This window comes from Schistocerca nitens, chromosome 5 (genome assembly GCF_023898315.1).
Source record: "Schistocerca nitens isolate TAMUIC-IGC-003100 chromosome 5, iqSchNite1.1, whole genome shotgun sequence".
Classification (NCBI taxonomy): domain Eukaryota; kingdom Metazoa; phylum Arthropoda; class Insecta; order Orthoptera; family Acrididae; genus Schistocerca; species Schistocerca nitens.
In genome coordinates, this window is record NC_064618.1 from 87,977,246 (window position 1) to 87,996,727 (window position 19,482).

General features: G+C 42.4%; 1 protein-coding gene across 1 annotated transcript in view; it reads right to left on the reverse strand.

The window, feature by feature from the left end:
• Window positions 1-19,482, reverse strand: part of LOC126260291 (uncharacterized) — a 146,355-nt gene that overhangs the window by 94,614 nt on the left and 32,259 nt on the right. The window contains exon 2 of the mRNA XM_049957615.1: window positions 13,655-13,743. Coding sequence (XP_049813572.1) covers window positions 13,655-13,743 — 89 coding nt within the window. The remainder of the gene's footprint in view (window positions 1-13,654; window positions 13,744-19,482) is intronic.

Here is a 19,482-nt window from a genome sequence, read left to right on the forward strand (position 1 = left end):
TCGTGCCCCCCTGATAAGCAGCTCCATAGACTATGTTCTAAAAGTGTCGTATCGGCTGCTTCTCAAAAGTAGGATCGCTTTTTCGAAGATTTCGCGCACGAAAAACGGCCAAGAGGGATGTTGCGCTAACTGTTGGACTGACGGCCGTTTGGCTAACAGCTGCAGACTGGGGCAGAGCTGTTTTCCTCGTGACAGAAAACCTGGCCACCGTCAGCTGCAGAAGAACTGTCGTGTTACTGCTATGTACGGTACCACACCACTCGAAATTTGCGCCGCGTGGCATGGACGCGTATAAAGTGGTCCGAAGTTCTGAGCTAACATAAGACACTAACCAAGCTTCAACGAACTGGATTTTACCGCTAGTGACTGCTGGAAGCGTGAGCTTGTATGGATCGACTGTCATTAAACCATTTGCTAAGACAGTAACCAATACTAGAAGGATCTGTACAAGCGAAATCTCCATTGCTGTGTTTACAAGTACCTAATTTGAGTCATCTTCGAAGAGTGGCAGAAATTGTATCAGTTGTAACTATCCTTTTGAGTCTGAAACAACATCTTTGTAGACCTCCATTGCTGTTGAAACTTTGAAAATGTAAAAGAAGTTGCTCAGTTCAGGACTTATTTTAAAGTGCCGACGCAGAGCCAAGATTAAATCAGTTTTGAAAATGCCACGTATTCAATGCACACACTATCGTTAGAACAATTTATGAGGGACATCAAAGTTGACGAGACATGACAGGGCTACAAACAGAGACTTTTTAAAAAGTGAGTGAAAGAATGATTTAGAACAAAACAGTCACGTTCCAGGGGAGAAAATGGCTAAAACAAGCGGTCAATTAGGTAGAAACTGTGTTGTTTTTAAATAGCGAGTTAAAAAGGGATCTCGTTAAAAACAGTGGGGTTTTAGGGAAACGAATTTGTCAAACAAATAATCGAATTTTCGAAACAAACAATTTAATTTCCAGATGCTATGACGAGTTAAAATACAACCTAATTTCTGGAGCAAATGATCTAATTTCCGAAAGCTTTAATAAAATAAAACATGTTTTAGGGAGTCAGCTTTCGGTATGTGAAGAAGAACTAAATAACTGAATTTAAAGATGAACTGAACGACTAATTTGCAACTGTAAATTCAAAACGTGATAAACCAGACGACAATTTCACTGACACAGGAATCACAGTTCAAAGTGTTAATCAAAGAGTAACTGATTTGGAAGCTGCAGCTAACACTTCAGATAACACTGAAAACTTGGATGCATCTATTGTAATTAGTACATAAAAGAATTTAATCAATTTATGTAATAATGTTGTAAATGCATTAGGTGATGCTGATATAGAGGTAAACGGTTGTCCAGCCTTGAAAGACGACATAGCATCTGTGGAAAGTAAAAACGATGTATTGAAGCTGAGGGTGCCAGATGAATTTTCAACGTCAGATTCAGAAAGTAAATTTTGTATCAACTAATCTATTTTGAAAAAATGATCGAATTTTATAAAACACTGAAACTTGACTGTTGGGTGAAGTATCCGAATATACTCACATCAAAAAAAGTTTTGCATCACCTCGGTTCCGAGGAGCAGAGGAGCAGAGAACAACATAAACATAATTTCCGCCCCTTTTTTGCTCCTTAAAACAACACATTCCATGTTGTACCACTATACTGCGAGACCTTCAGAAGTGATGGTCGAGATTGATGTACTCACCGCTACCTCTAATACCCAGTAGCATGTCCTCTTGCACTGATGCATGCCTGTATTTGTCGTGGTATACTATCCACAAGTTCATCAAGGCCTGTTGGTCCAGATTGTCCCACTCCTCAACGGGGATTCAGCGTCAATCCCTCAGAGGGGTCGGTGGGTCACGTCGTCCATAAGCAGCCCTTTCCAATTTATCGCAGGCATGTTCGATAGGGTTCATGTCTGGGGAACATGCTGGCCACTCTTGTCGAGCGATGTCGTTATCCTGAAGGACGTCATTCACAAGACGTGCACCATGGGGGCGCGAATTGCCGTCCTTGAAGACGAATGCCTCGCCAATATGCTGCCGATGTGGGTGCACTATCGGTCGTAGGACGGCATTCAGGTATCGTGCAGCCGTTACGGCGCCTTCCATGACCACCAGCGGCGTACTTCTGCCCCACATAATGCCACACCAAAACAGCACGGAACCTCCACCTTGCTGCACTCGCTGAACGGTGTGTCTAAGGCATTTAGCCTGACCGGCTTTCCTCCAAACACGTCTCCGACGATTGTCTAGTTGAAGGCATATGCGACACTCATCGCTGAAGAGAACGTGATGCCAAATCTTGAGTGGTCCATTGGGAAAGTTTTTGGGCCTATCTGTACCGTTCTACAAGGTGTCGTCGTTGCAAAGATGCATCTCGCCATGGATGTCGGGAGTGAAGTGACGCATCATGCAGCCTGTTGCGCACAGTTTGAGTCGTAACACGACGTCCTGTGGCTACACGAAAAGAGTTATTCAACATGGTGGCGTTGCTGTCAGGGTTCCTCCGAACCATAATCCGTAAATAGCGGTCATCAACAGTAGTAGTGGCCCTTGGGTGGCCTGAGCGAGGGATGTCATCGACAGTTCCTGTCTCTCTATATCTCCTCCATGTCCAAACAACATCGCTTTGGTTCACTCTGAGACGCCTGGACACTTCCCTTCTTAAGAGCCCTTCTTGGCACAAAGTAACAATGCGGACGCGATCGAACCGCGGTGTTGACTGTCTAGGCATGGTTGAATTACAGACAAAAACAAAAGAGCTGTGTACCTCCTTCCTGGTGGAATGACCGGAACCGGCTGTCGGAGCCCCTCCGTCTAATAGGCGCTGCTCATGCCTCGTTGTTTACATCTTTGGGCGGGTTTAGTAACATATTTGAACAGTCAAAGGGACTGCGTCTGTGATGGTTCAAATGTAACATCTTTGAACAGTCAAAGGGACTGCGTCTGTGATGGTTCAAATGGCTCTGAGCACTATGGGACTTAACATCTGTGGTCATCAGTCCCCTAGAACTTAGAACTACTTAAATCTAACTAACCTAAGGACAGCACACACATCCATGCCCGAGGCAGGATTCGAACCTGCAACCGTAGCGGTCACGCGGTTCCAGACTGAAGCGCCTAGAACCGCACGGCCACACCGGCCGGCCTCCGTCTGTGATACAGTATCCACAGTCAATGTTTATCTTCATGAGTTCTGGGAACTGGGGTGACGCAAAACATTTTTTGATGTGTGTATTTTGCAGGTTTTTTAGTGCAGTAAATTGTGTTAATTTATTTGAAAAATTTAATACTGGAGTAGCCCGAAAAGAAAACACTAAATACTGAATATATGGCGCAGAAGAACTAATATTTGTGAAACCCTTACCGTCCATCTGAGCTCATACATATTTATTTGACAAAACTGCCAACACATTTAAGATACGTCTCACTTGCAGGCAGGTGCAAAGGCGATTTGGAAGCGTTGCAAGTTTTATTGCAGGAACTAGAGTTAGATAATGACGACTGCGTGGCAAGAAAGATTCACGATATCTAATAGCGCAATTATAATAGACAACATCACTGCATACCGTAAGAACATAGAAACAACTGGCATATGCCTACAAAATTTTGACAACGGTATAATTACAGACATGAAGAAAGACACGATACACAGTGGACAAACAAGAAACAATTTTCGTACAAAGGTAGCTTATACAGCGGTGATAGGGGATATAGTTCGTGGCACAACAGCAATTGCAATAATGAATAACACATTAATCAGAACACTCAGACTAATTACAGACAGGACTCTGGTCCACATTTACACTGTTGTGGTAGAGTGAACCCACAAACACAACTGGAATTGATCGAAGTTCGGCCGCCTAACCCAGATGATAATCCGCGTCACGAACGTACAACGGTACCACGACATGCAGTTTCGGTAGCCAACAATGAGCTACATCACTCTGAGAATACCGCTACCAGATCGTATTAAAGATCTTATGCCTTGTCCAACACCATAATGATTACCTCACAAGACAGTAATTGACTCAGTATTGAGTAACATAAAGCAATCTGCTGAAACAAAAAAGAAATTAAAACCTACATGAGTGAATGTTAAGAAATTATATTGAGGACAGATTGTGTCAGTGAAATCTCGTCACATAAAGTTGAAAATTTGAGGTACTTTTTTTTTTCTTTTTTTGTAATAGACCTTCCAGCACTCGTACAACAACACACAACAATGCTGAAACTTTATGTAAGCACAAGATTAGAGGAGTTCACCATGTCAAATTTAACCCAATTTGCTGTGAATAGTTGACGAACATTTTTCATTTTTGTGTATTTGCACACAGTTACATTCTTGCAGCCAGCTGTCTATTTCTTGCTTTATTATTATGAAATGCGCATTGCTGTAATTTTTACTATTGTATTTTGAGCCTTATGAATCACATTGTAACATGGAGAATATGCTGTCTTGTAGATACCACTTTGCTGTGTATTGATATTTATTTTGGTATGTTTAAGGGATTTCTTACTGCAAAGAAAGTTAAAGTGAAACATCCATTTTAAGGAAAGTTACACAGAAGAAATTAATTGGCGTTCACCTAATGGAAACTGACTGATGAAAAATTTTGAACCATATATCGATCAGGAAAACAGAAAAGGCTGTACGTAAGCCTCTTGCCTTTTTTTCCTTGTAATATGTATAAGCATTACATTAGATCTTTCCCTTTTACATTTAATTTTTTCTGCCACAGCATTGTAGTTTACTTTTTAACACTGTAAGATGACCGTATGTGAACACATTTGCTTGTGGTAAAATTATTTTCAGGTTAAATAACTTTTGCTTTTAGCACAAACAATATTTGATGAAAGTGAAATTTAAGGACATAATGTGACCAGGTAAACGAAGGTATATGCCAGCGTGAAGTGTTAAGTCTGGAGAAAGATCAGACAGGAAGAAAGTTAACTTCTTACTCTGCTTAGTGTACCTGAGAAGTTTAGCTTTTGATGTTATGGTACGTATTTCGGTTTTCTAGCTATATTTGTAATACTAGTGGTTTTGGAGATGTAAGATGAAATGTATTGAGGTTAATGATTGATATGTGGTACTGTGAGATGCTGATAGAGAAGATATGTGGCAATGAAGTAAATACATAATTTTGTTGTGGTCAAATATGTATAAAACTAAATATGTAAAAGCCATGGTGATAAAAGGTTTTCTAGCTGTGTTTGCGTTGGTAATTTTGAAGATGAAATCTATAGAGGCTGATGAATAATGTGTAATACTATGAGATGCTGATAGAGAAAAAACGTGGTAATGAAGTGAAGAAGTAGTTTTGGTAATTGTTGAAATGTGAATGACAGCGAAGGTAATAAATAATGAGGATAAAAGAAGAGTCATAGAAGAGGTAATATGTTTATAATGAGGAAAAATGTGATAAGATTCAAAAAAGTAAATGAGGATTCACAAAGTTTACTACACTGAGAGGACATTTTGGTTACTTCATTTGAGTCTGTTCTTTACTGTTAGCTTTAGGTAAGTTAGATTTCAATCATTTATTGTGATTCTATTTGAACAAAAATGCTAAGGATGAAGAGAAAAATCATGTCATTTACATCATTATTTAATCAGTGATTTAAGTTTATTTTGATGCACTATATTTCTCTTTCTCATTTTCTTTGTTAGCATCAGATTTTTTTAAGGTATTTTAAGGTTTCTTCTCGTGACTGACTGGTGACTAATGGCTTTCAACAAGATTTCTCTTCTTCTAGCTAATTCCCTGAAAGCACTGAATAATCTTTTTTTAGTTAACCCAACCGTGATTGTTGACTGTCCTCATGTATGTCTGCAGTTGATTCATTTCTTATCCTCAAATGTGTTTGTAGTTAAGTCGTTCCCAGCCGTTATACAGGGTGTCCCATTTATCTTGCCCACCCTAAATAACTGTTTGTCCAGATGCAAGTTACAAAATGTTTCAAGCAAATGTTCTTTAGCCGTCACGGGGACATCAATCAGCGTGATTGCCTTCGTTCTAGCTTTGCTTTTTATAAAGACATGAACAGGGGTATGACTTTTTTAAATGACACCCTGTATATTTAATTCGGTACTGCATTTTCCTCTTCTAAAGACCTATTCAAAACTGTATCACAGTGTACCATTCACTGAAACACAACATTATTAATTACATAACACAACACTGACTTTGAACCTGGGATCACAAACTAGTCCACTTGCTAGAGCTGACAGAAAATAAATGAAAACCAAGTAAAAACATAACACAAATTTGACTTTGATTCTTCTGTACCATTGCCCAGGAGTAGAACATTCAAAGGTTCTCAAAGTGGTGACCCTGGACACCGATCCACTAGTGCACTTGTTGAACGAAAGAATTATTTACTGCTTCCAGAGTTGCCTGCTGCAGAGAATTACAAGCAAGCACGATACGTTCCTGCATGTCCTCTGTTGGAGTATCGCGATGGACAACGTCTTTAATGCATTCACAAAGAAAAAAGTGCAGAGGAACGCCGTGGTAGGCGAACGTCATATCAGTACCAGGCAGTTGGTCGCCAGTACAGAGTAAGCCAGACGACTGTCTGGAACATTCTACCCTTAACACTTAGACGTGTGCAGGGCTTGCTAGAGACAGACTTTCTACATCGGGAACACTTTTGTTACTGGTCTCTTCGCCAGGGAGCCACGATTCCGGGATATGTGTCATCCATGCTATTCAAAGATGGTGCCACCTTTACACGGAGTGGTATCTTCGATTTTCATAACAAAAAAAAATGGCTCTGAGCACTATGGGACTCAACTGCTGAGGTCATTAGTCCCCTAGAACTTAGAACTAGTTAAACCTAACTAACCTAAGGACATCACAAACAACCATGCCCAAGGCAGGATTCGAACCTGCGACCGTAGCGGTCTTGCGGTTCCAGACTGCAGCGCCTTTAACCGCACGGCCACTTCGGCCGGCTTTTCATAACAGTCATCTGTGGGATAGCGTGCAGAACGTCCATGGTATGGTGACAGCGAATCATCAGCATCGATGCCGCCGGAATGTATGGGCCGGGATAACTGGCGACTGTATTTTGGGACGAGTATTCCTTCCTACAGACCGAAACTTCCCATCAGACCGAAACTAACGGCGTTTCTTGCGGGTGACTTTGCCTCCCCTCCTGAGAAAAGTGCTATTGATGGTTTGAAGGGTTATGTGGCTCCTACATGATGGTGCTGCAGCCCACTTCACCGTTTACGTCCAGACGCATCTCAAACGTGTCTTCCCTGGTTGATCGATCGGACGACGCGGTTCAGTTGCATGGCCTGCACGTTCACCAAATCTCCGCCTGTGCGATTTATGGTTATGGCGCCATCTCAAAAGTATCGTGTATGCAGAGCCCATTCCAGATGTGGAGACACTGGAGCGGCGTATCCATGCTGCCTTGACACTGTCCATATCGGCCAAGCTGCATCCGAACGTGGGAGACACAACCTGCTAAGTCGCGTCGTACACGTATGCGTTGAGGTACATGGAAACCATTTTCATTGCCTGCCTTAACTGTAGCTGCATGGTACAGCACATATTAGACCGCGGTCTCTGTAACAATGCATGATTCAATAAATGGTCTCTAGCATGGAAACCATACATTTCCCGACGTAAGTTCATTACATATATTTTTTTTTTTTTTTTTTGCCGTATCCTCTCATCGATCAGTTCCTAGGATTTGTACGCCGTAGAAAAAATCACCTTATGGTTCAAATGGCTCTGAGCACTATGGGACTTAACATCTATGGTCATCAGTCCCCTAGAACTTAGAACTACTTAAACCTAACTAACCTAAGGACATCACACAACACCCAGTCATCACGAGGCAGAGAAAATCCCCGACCCCACCGGAAATCGAACCCGGGAACCCGGGCGTGGGAAGCGAGAACGCTACCGCACGACCACGAGCTGCGGACAATCACCTTATGTATTCTGCCCAGTACTGAGGCAATCCTAGGCCACTGAAAATTTCCCAGGTTTGTCCGATGTATGACTTTCCTCAACTATAAAGAACCTTATAAACACAGGGTGTACTGAAAACGATGTTGTCGTTCATTGAACCTAGAAGAACTCTGAATTTTGATGGCGGACGGAAGACGCATTTAACTTCATGTTGTTTTAGTAACCTTCCTGTTTTCGAACAAACACCGCCAACATATGGCAAGACGACCTTTCCTGACATTGTCTGACGGGCGCGGGCTATGAGGCTCGGCGAATCTCCGGAATATCCATTTTGCAGGAATTCCGTACGGAAGTGGCATAGCTCTTCGGATAAGCTGTGTGAAGCCGCTATGGCTCGTGCTCTGTGTACCAAAGTTCTAAGCACGCCGTTTCGTTACGAACGATGCCGACAGCTGGTGGGCTGTAAGTATAAGAACGATATCGCGAGAACTATTCGAATAAATAAAAAAATAGCGAGTGACCTGGAGTGTTTCTTCATTTCATTGTTTCAGCAACTTGAACTAGCAAGAGTGGGAGTTGATATAAGATGCAGAGAAAGCATGGCTTGATAGGGCAAGGTTTTCTGTTATTTTCTTTCACTTCTACATTAATATACTTTTTCCCTGAAGTGCCAAATTAAAAAAAAAAAAGATACAATTTTAAAACGACAGCGGCACTAGTGAACTGACAACCAGTCTTTTCTATTAAAAGCACGGACTTTGCTGGTTCTAACAAGTGTCTTCTAAGTAGCAGTTGGCCCGATATGGACAAGTCACACACAGTGACATCAGGCGTGGTAGTCAGAAACAATGTCGAACAGAGGTCAATGAGTCGCAGAAACGAGATTTATCTACAACGATAGATCCCTGCGGAGCCAGCTGACATTACAGTTAGCATTGCCTGTCTCTGTTTGGTTTGCTGTATATGCGTCGAAGAGATCTGACGGTATAACGGCACAAATCAATAAATGCCCTTACTTCAGTACCTGATTCCCATAAAACTACCAGTAACTGCTATGTTTGTATCCTGCCTCCTCGTCTTACAGTGAAACACTTTACAAGTATGATTAGTTATCGCTGTTCGTCAACGAGAGTTACGACACGAAACGTTGCAATCATTTTCTTTTAGCCGTCTTTTTATCCCGTTTGCTTCCATTCCTCTCTTGCATCTCAAACAACTGCAGTAAGGCTCTGCTGAGTATTTACGATGCTTCTCCCCCCTTCCCCCCCCCCCTAGACCACCCCCCACACCCCGTTCACTGTATGACACTTCGCTGACGCAGTATTGTGGATAATGTGGAGATGGACACCATTAAGTTTAACGCTTCCCGAATGCTCGCTGTTGTCGTTACACCGTTTACCAAGCAGCCAGAATACGTGCACTAGTTTCTCCTAACATTTAAAACATCGTTTGTGAATGACCTGCTGGATAGCGTCGGGTGCTCCACGAGGCTGTTCTCGGATCATGCTGTTATGTATAGACAAGCCGTAACGCTTTAAAATTGTTGGTAAACCCAGGAAAACCTGCAGGGGAATTAACGTTCGGTGTAGGCAGCAGGTCCAATCATAAATAAATGTAACGTATTAGCCGTAAATAGGCCGAAAGATCAGTTTTTGTTTGACTACGCGGTTACCGAACAGTCACTGGAAGCAGTCATTTCCGTTAAACATCTGGGAATATACGCACGGAGCGATTTGAAGTCAACGACCGCATGAAACTAATCGTATGAAAGGAGACAAACGTTGAAGATACCTTACGAAACTCTCGTCTGACCGATACCTGAGTGTTGCTCATGAGTATGAGATGCGCACCATATAGGATTCATAAATGAAACAGAGAAGTTGTAAAATGCGAACTTTCACGGCCGTAAATGCCATAATTAATAACAAATTCCGGACTATAGTGCGTGGTGTAATGGATTACACCCTAAAATCCGACGTTCCGTCCCCATTTGCGGAGGACATTTTCAAGGTGGATCGTAGCTTTGTTGAATGTACGGTTCACACCCTATCTCGCTACAGGCTACAGCAAAATTCCGTTTCCCCGAGCTTCCGCGCAGTTAAGTGATTTGACATGTTTTGAACACGCGATCGCAATTGGCCGTTGTCAACAGCATATTCAAAACATGTGACGTCACACCACTGCGCGGAAGCTCGGGGAAACGGAATTTTGCTGTAGCTTGTAGCGAGATAGGGTGTGAACCGTACATTCAACAAAGCTACAATCCACCATGAAAATTTCCTCCGCAAACTGGGCCGAAACGTCGGGTTTTAATATGAAATCCATCCGACCATGGCATAATAGCCCGGAATATGTTATTAATTGGGAAACAGAGAAGATCCATAGAAGAGCAATTGCGTTTCCTCACAGATTCATTATAAAAGCGCAAAAGCGTCAAGCGGAGGCGGGGCAGATTCCACTAGCGAGGCCCCGTGTACTACGGTGCGGTTTGCTACTAAAATTCCGAGACCGTACGTTTCTAAAAGAATCAACCAATATATCGCTTCCTCCTATACATTTTTCGCGTAAAGACCATGGAAGCAAGATTATTCGTTTCACGCGCTCAGCATTCACGACTGCAAGAGGAAACGGGGGAACTGATAGTGATGCTCAAAGTACTCTCCGCTACACACCATAAGATGCTCTGCGAAATACATCTGCGAATGTAGATCTAGATACCTGTTAGAGTAATTGTCTCATGCTAATACTTCACAGTTCTCAACATTAAACAAATACTTTCACGTCGAAAGATGTATTATTTACTTCTGAGCATAGCAAGTGTACAAAAGAAAAAGAATGCGAGTAATATGGTAAATGAATGAACAGTGACATTCAACGTGGAACAGCAGCTGAAGCATTCCACAATTTTAACGACATTACTGTATAACGGGAATGTGAAGTTGGACCTGTGTTTATACATTTAGGGAGAACTTTATAAAAAATAACCCAGAAAATATTTGTGCAAAAACAGTTGATATTGTGCTGTTTATACAATTTGCAGTTAGCGTCCTTCTTTACTTCTTCCTGATAGCTCTGCTCTAGGGCTGTTGATGTATCGATGTATCGATATCGGAATGGCTACATCGACTGCCGATATTTTTATTTTATATTATATTTTTTTGCAATTTTCGATAAGTACTTGGAATTGTTCTTTTGAAATCGTAGTAGAACATAATTTTACTTTCACTGTGTGAAGGAAACTACTTTTTGAGCTTTCATCACATCTAGTCTTTCTCTTTGACTATGTGAATGTGTGAAGCAAGTATAAGGTCGCACAAAGAAGAAGTCCGATTGCACTGTGGGATGGCGGTGTGATTGGACTAACAAGATTTCCGATGTGAAGAAGCAGCACACCAGCAGCGTTAAAAAACAATTTTTAACGCATCTAGTGTGCTATTTTTTCACATCGACATTCTTCAAAAACAGCTGCTGAAGATGATGAACAAAAATCTAAATGATAAGAGTGGTCTTTGCAGTGGCCGGAGACGTGTGGGGGGAAATGCTGCGAATGCTGCGTATCCTGCGCTCGGCCCTACCAACAGAAACTGCAACGTTTAGCTTCACGGCGTAATGGCTCTGAGCACTACGGGACTTAACATCTATTGTCATCAGTCGCCTATAACTTAGAACTACTTAAACCTAACTAACCTAAGGACATCACACAACACCCAGTCATCACGAGGCACAGAAAATCCGTAACCCCGCCGGGAATCGAACCCGGGTTACCCGGCCGCGCACGGCGTAATTTTGACACTAGAACGGCTAGGACGCTGCCGTCTGCAGAAACGAAAAAGCAGGAAAGTCGACATGATATGTTCTGGAGAATTCTGGTATCTGACAAAACCGAACGACGGATCCATCGGATACCTTTTACTGCGCCACTTACATGCAATTTTCAGCAAAGTTTTATCGCCAAGCTTGACCGTGCTTTGTTTTCCTTTCAGTTCTTTCTGTAAGAGGGATAAGAAGGCTACTAGCCTACTGATGTACAAATATCTTGTTGTGTTACCGCCAGACACCACACTTGCTAGGTGGTAGTCTTTAAATCGGCCGCGGTCCGTTAGTATACGTCGGACCCGCGTGTCGCCACTATCAGTGATTGCAGACCAGCGCCGCCACACGGCAGGTCTAGTCTAGAGAGACTCCCTATCACTCGCCCTAGTTGTACAGCCGACTTTGCTAGCGATGGTTCACTGTCTGCATACGCTCTCATTTGCAGAGACGACAGTTTAGCGTAGCCTTCAGCTACGTCATTTGCTACGACCTAGCAAGGCGCCATATTCAGTTATTTCAAGAATGTATTCTGAACAGATATTGTGAATCATGTACCGTAAAGAGCGACGTTCATCATTAATGGATTAAAGTTAAGTATCAAACTATTTACGTCCGCTTTCTGAATTCTAATTCCTTATCATGTTCCAGACCTCACGTCAGTATAGTCCCTCCCTCCTCACGCCAGCCTGCGTGAGCTAAAACGCATGCATTTCGGCCCCCTCTAGTAACACGGTGTTGGCTCTTCTGCCAACACAACATATCTAGTAAGAAATCAGTACTTAAATACACATCTCTAAAACCGGCAGTATATTTTTATGGGCTGATATGTCAATCTTCTCAACGTCGATATATTGACAATCAATTTCGATTTATCGATTCTAGACTATGATACTTTTTCAAATATTGATTCCTGCTATTTTTAAAAATATCAACAGTTCTGATCTGCAGTTGAATATATGACATAAATTCACAAAGGCATCTCCAATTGTGTCCAAACAATGTGTGTACGGTGACTCCGTTATTTATTCTTGGTTGGAGAAAAATCTTCTCGGTAGTCGGTAACTAACATTAAGTACAAAAACAAATGAAAACTGCCCTGGTCACAAAACGAAACAAGAAATCTCATTAAAAAATCTTTATTTTGTGGCAAAATGATCGACTCAGTGTTATAGATCGTCTTATCACAAAAATGGTGTTGACCGGTGCAACCAGGTTGTGGCAGTCACCCGATGAGTACGAGGGTTACCCAGAAAGTAGTGCACCGCATTTTTTTTCTTAAACAATTCTTTGTTGATCATAATGAGAATTACACATACGAAAGAAAGGTGTTTTATCTATACACCCTATTTTTCCACGTAATCTCCGTCCCGTTGTATGGCCTTACTCCAGCGCGAAACCAGGGCGTGTTTGCACTGTCGGTACCAATCCTTGTCCTGGTGGCAGAGCCACACTGTGCGAATCACCTCCTCATCGTCCTCAAAATGTCCTGTACGAATGGCATCCTTCAATCTGTCCTCGCGAGTGACATCAGCTCGCTGCAACACGTCAGGTGTGACAGGCGTGGATGGTCTTCCCGACCGTTGCAAATCGTAGAACTCCGCCAAACCGCCTTCATCAGTCCCTAAGCTTACACACTACTTAACCTAAATTATCCTAAGGACAAACACACACACCCATGCCCGAGGGAGGACTCGAACCTCCGCCGGGATCAGCCGCACAGTCCTTGACTGCAGCGCCCTACACCGCTCGGCTAATCCCGAGCGACACATACGTGGCGTTTCGCTTTCATAGCACTGGTTTCGGCTGATAAAAAAAAATGCGGTGCATTACTTTGTGGGCAACCTTCGTAATACACTGGCAACACACATGCAGAGTAGCGGTAAGTGGTAGGCGGGATACTCACGGCTTCTTGTACCAACTGGCCCAGCTGGGCAGCCAGAAGGCGTTCGTCTGCTGGGAGCACACGCACAGCCATAGGGCCGCCGCCAGCACCTGCCGCAAACAGAGAGACACAGCCTACAGCCTACAGGAACATGTCAGCACTGTAGTTGTCAGTCTCATGTAATTGTAAGTGAAAAGCACAAAACAGGCGTATGTTCTACAATACTGAGTCATGTCTTTAGCCGGGTGTCGGCGTGCAAGGCCATCATCGTCCTCAAAGAGTGTGCTATATTAGTGAAGAGCATTGTAAAAGTTATAACACACAGGGAAGTGCAAACAAAGACTAAACGTCCTCTCCGTCAGTGTAACATCAACGTAATTCAAAAAGCGACAAATGAAAATTTATACCAAAGCCTCCTGCTCTCTGGACAGATGCGCTGACCACTGCCACTAGTGAACAAGAGACCTGGGTTCGATTTTGGGACTTGATAGAAACTTTCATTCGTCGCTTCAGGCTGCATATATAAGTCACAGCTGTTTGAAACTTGAAAAGGCCTGTGGAACCAAATAGTTCTTTTTTTTAATAATTCAAAAAATTAAAGTTTAAAAATAAGTAAATAGAAATGAAACAAACCAGCAAAAACATTAACGCTAAACACCAAAAAACGAGTGTGTGTGTGTGTATGTGTGTGTGTGTGTGTGTGTGTGTGTGTGTGAAGGTGATGTGGAAGAAGAGGGCGGCAACATTATCAATGAATTACTCTCAACAGAAGAGTAGAAGTACGTGTGGTAAAACAATTGCTAAGGCTTTGGCCACTTATTGACAAATTGCCTTTTGGCTTCTGCTCGGGTTCTTCAGCCGACGTTTGTCTGACGAACCTTCTTTCACCTTCATGAGGAACTGGCACTGCCAAAGCTTTGACAATTCCAGGCTCTCGGCCTGTCGAAACGTCGTAAAAATCGTCAAACAAACGTCGGCCGAAGAACCGGAGACAGAATCCATCAATCAATTTGTCATTTTAAACTACATTCACAATCAAAATCAAATGAAACTAATGCAAGACGCGAGTATTGAGGAATAGCTGGAAGATGTATTACAAATAGAGAGTGGTGCAGAACCAGGGTAAAAATTGACAATCGGAACAGGAAAAACACAAACTAAGTTATGTATCAGTAGTATAAATAATAATCGCTTACTGTAGGGAAGACGCACATGTAATAACATAACAGAAAATAAGGAATACACAACAAAATAAAATAAATTCAATCCACTGTGGCCCGATGTTGCAGCAATCTTATATTTTGATTAATACTAAAAGACAGTCCTATGTTCACAGTGTTCTTTACTGGCTTAAAAATGAATCTTTCCATCCAGGCAGGGCATCGCCAGGTTATCTGGAAGTATATTGAAAAATGGACATAATAAATAACTGGACGTCGTCCTATTCCGAGCTACAGTACTCAAAAATAAAAACCGAAAACGTAAATATGTAAGACGAATACGATATCAAAGCAAGTAAAGAGTGACATAACTGCTGCAAAAAGTATTTGTTAAATACGCCTAGAATAAAATAAATAAATACAAAATGAAACGGAGGTATAGCATTGAAGATGGAGTGTGGGAAGTACTGAAGAAATGTGAGGCTTAACAGAAATTTTGGAGAACACTAAAACTGAGCTCCCCCCCATGAACCATGGACCTTGCGTTGGTGGGGAGGCTTGCGTGCCTCAGGGATACAGACAGCCGTACCGTAGGTGCAACCACAACGGAGGGGTATCTGTTGAGAGGCCAGACAAACGTGTGGTTCCTGAAGAGGGGCAGCAACCTTTTCAGTAGTCGCAGGGGCAACAGTCTGGATGATTGACTGATCTGGCCTTGTAACATTAACCAAAACGGCCTTGCTGTGCTGGTACTGCGAACGGCTGAAAGCAAGGGGAAACTACAGCCGTAATTTTTCCCGAGGACATGCAGCTTTACTGTATGGTTAAATGATGATGGCGTCCTCTTGGGTAAAATATTCCGGAGGTAAAATAGGCCCCCATTCGGATCTCCGGTCGGGGACTACTCAAGAGGACGTCGTTATCAGGAGAAAGAAAACGCGTTCTACGGATCGGAGCGTGGAATGTCAGATCCCTTAATCGGGTAGGTAGGTTAGAAAATTTAAAAAGGGAAATGGATAGGTTAAAGATAGATATAGTGGGAATTAGTGAAGTTCAGTAGCAGGGGGAACAAGACTTTTGGTCAGGTGAATACAGGGTTATAAATACAAAATCAAACAGGGGTAATGCAGGAGAAGGTTTAACAATGAATAAAAAAAAACAGGAGTGCAAATAAGCTACTACAAACAGCATAGTGAACGCATTATTGTGGCCAAGATAGACACGAAGCCGACGCCTACTACAATAGTACAAGTTTATATGGCAACTAGCTCTGCAGATGATGAAGAAATTGAAGAAATGTATGATGAGATAAAAGAAATTATTCATGTGAAGGGAGACGAAAATTTAATAGTCATGGGTGACTGGAATTCGAGAGTAGGAAAAGGGAGAGAAGGAAACGTAGTAGGTGAATATGGATTGGGGCTAAGAAATGAAAGAGGAAGCCGTCTGGTAGAATTTTGCACAGAGCATAACTTAATCATAGCTAACACTTGGTTCAAGAATCATGAAAGAAGGTTGTATACATGGAAGAAGCCTGGAGATACTAAAAGGTATCAGATAGATTATATAATGGTAAGAGAGAGATTTAGGAACCAGGTTTTAAATTGTAAGACATTTCCAGGGGCAGATGTGGACTCTGACCACAATCTATTGGTTATGAACTGTAGATTAAAACTGAAGAAACTGCAAAAAGTTGGGAATTTAAGGAGATAGGATCTGGCTAAACTGAAAGAACCAGAGGTTGTACAGAGTTTCAGGGAGGGCATAAGGGAACAATTGACAGGAATGGGGGAATGAAATACAGTAGAAGAAGAATGGGTAGCTTTGAGCGATAAAATAGTGAAGGCAGCAGAGGATCAAATAGGTAAAAAGACGAGGGCTAGTAGAAACCCTTGGGTAACAGAAGAAATACTGAACTTAATTGATGAAAGGAGAAGATATAAAAATGCAGTAAATGAAGCAGGCAAAAAGGAATACATACGTCTCAAAAATGAGATCGAAAGGAAGTGCCAAATGGCTAAGCAGGGATGGCTAGAGGTCAAATGTAGGGATGTAGAGGCCTATCTCACTAGAGGTAAGACAGATACTGCCCACATGAAAATTAAAGAGACCTTTGGAGATAAGAGAACCAGTTGTATGAATATCAAGAGCTCAGATGGAAACCCAGTTGTAAGCAAAGATGGGAAAGCAGAAAGGTGGAAGGAGTATATAGAGGGTCTATACAGGGGCGATGTTCTTGAGGACAATAGTATGGAAATAGGAGAGGAGGTAGATGAAGATGAAATGGGAGATACGATACTGATTGAAGAACTTGACAGAGCACTGAAAGACCTGAGTCGAAACAAGGCCCCGGGAGTAGACAACATTCCATTAGAACTACTGACGGCCTTGGGAGAGCCGGTCATAACTAAACTCTCCATATGGTGAGCAAGATGTATGAGACGGGGGAAATACCCTCAGACTTCAAGAAGAATATAATAATTCCAATCCCAAAGAAAGCAGATGTTGACAGATGTGAAAATTACCGAACTATCAGTTTAATAAATCACAGATGCAAAATACTAAAGCGAATTCTTTACAGACGAATGGAAAAACTGGTAGAAGCCGACCTCGGGGAAGATCAGTTTGGATTCCGTAGAAATGTTGGAACACGTGAGGCAATACTCGCCTTACGACTTATCTTAGAAGAAAGATTAAGGAAAGGCAAACCTACGCTTCTAGCATTTGTAGACTTAGAGAAAGCCTTTGACAATGTTGACTGGAATACTCTCTTTCAAATTCTAAAAGTGGAAGGTGTAAAATACAGGGAGCGAAAGGCTATTTACAATTTGTACAGAAATCAGATAGCAGTTACAAGAGTCGAGGGACATGAAAGGGAAGCAGTGGTTGGGAAGGGAGTGAGACAGGGTTGTAGCCTCTCCCCAATGTTATTCAATCTGTATATTGAGCAAGCAGTAAAGGAAACAAAAGAAAAATTCGGAGTAGGTATTAAAATCCATGGAGAAGAAATAAACACTTTGAGGTTCGCCGATGACATCGTAATACTGTCAGAGACAGCAAAGGACTTGGAAGAGCAGTTGAACGGAATGGACAGTGTCTTGAAAGGAGGATATAAGATGAACATCAACAATAGTAAAACGAGGATTATGGAATGTAGTCAAATTATGTCGGGTGATGCTGCGGGAATTAGGTTAGGAAATGAGACACTTACAGTAGTAAAGGAATTTTGCTATTTGGGGAGAAAAATAACTGATGATGGTCGAAGTAGAGAGGATATAAAATGTAGACTGGCAATGGCAAGGAAAGCGTTTCTCAAGAAGAGAAATTTGTTAACATCGAGTATAGATTTAAGTGTCAGGAAGTCGTTTCTGAAAGTATTTGTATGGAGTGTAGCCATGTATGGAAGTGAAACATGGACGATAAATTGTTTTGACAAGAAGAGAATAGAAGCTTTTGAAATGTGGTGCTACAGAAGAATGCTGAAGGTTAGATGGCAGATCACATAACTAATGAGGAAGTATTGAATAAGATTGGGGAGAAGAGAAGTTTGTGGCACAACTTGACAAGACGAAGGGACCGGTTGGTAGGGCATGTTCTGAGGCATCAAGGGATCACAAATTTAGCAATGGAGGGCAGTGTGGAGGGTAAAAATCGTAGAGGGAGACCAAGAAATGAATACACTAAGCAGGTTCAGATGGATGTAGGTTGCAGTAGGTACAGGGAGACGCAGAAGCTTGCACAGGATAGGGTAGCATGGAGAGCTGCATCAAACCAGTCTCAGGACTTAAGACTACAACAACAACAACAATATTGAGCTGTTGTTGCTGTTGTTGTCATCAGTCCTGAGACTGGTTTGATGCAGCTATACTCGATGTTAACAAATTTCTCTTCTTCAGAAACGCTTTCCTTGCCATTGCCATTCTACATTTTATATCCTCTCTACTTAGTCCATCATCAGTTATTTTTCTCCCCAAAAAGCAAAACTCATTTACTACTTTCAGCGTCTCATTTCCTAATCTAGTCCCCGCACCATCACCCGATTTAATTCGACTACATTCCATTATCCTCGTTTTGATTTTGTTGATGTTCATTTTATTCCTCCTTTCAAGACACTGTCAATTCCGTTCAGCTGCTCTTCCAGGTCCTTTGCTGTCTCTGACAGAATTACAATGTCATCGGCTAACCTCTTTTTCTTTTGTTTCCTTTACTGATTGCTCAATATACAGATTGAATAACATTGGGGATAGGCTACAACCCTGTCTCACTCCCTTCCCAACCCCTGCTTCCCTTTCACTGTAGAATATAAACAATAATTACGAAGGAACAGCTCACGGCTGTACTGTCGGTTCATAGTGTGCAAAGGGCACAACATTTCGGCTATCAAACATGTCGCCATCGTCAGTTGCGCTGACGAAATGAGCTCCCGAGGGCGCGCGGTTGGCTTGTATCTCGTCCCCCGCGAGCCGCACCGTCCACGATCAGCGGCCGCGCGTCGGTGTTCGTGGAGACGCTAGCATGGGCTTCTGTGATGACGTTGAGGGCGGACAGAAAACGTACATCAATTCCATCTCAGACGCCGACGCCAGCGTCTCTGTGAACACCGATGCGCGGCCGCTGATCGTGGACGGTGCGGCTCGCGGGGGACGAGATAAAAGTCGACCGCGCGCCCTCAGGAGCTCATTTCGTCAG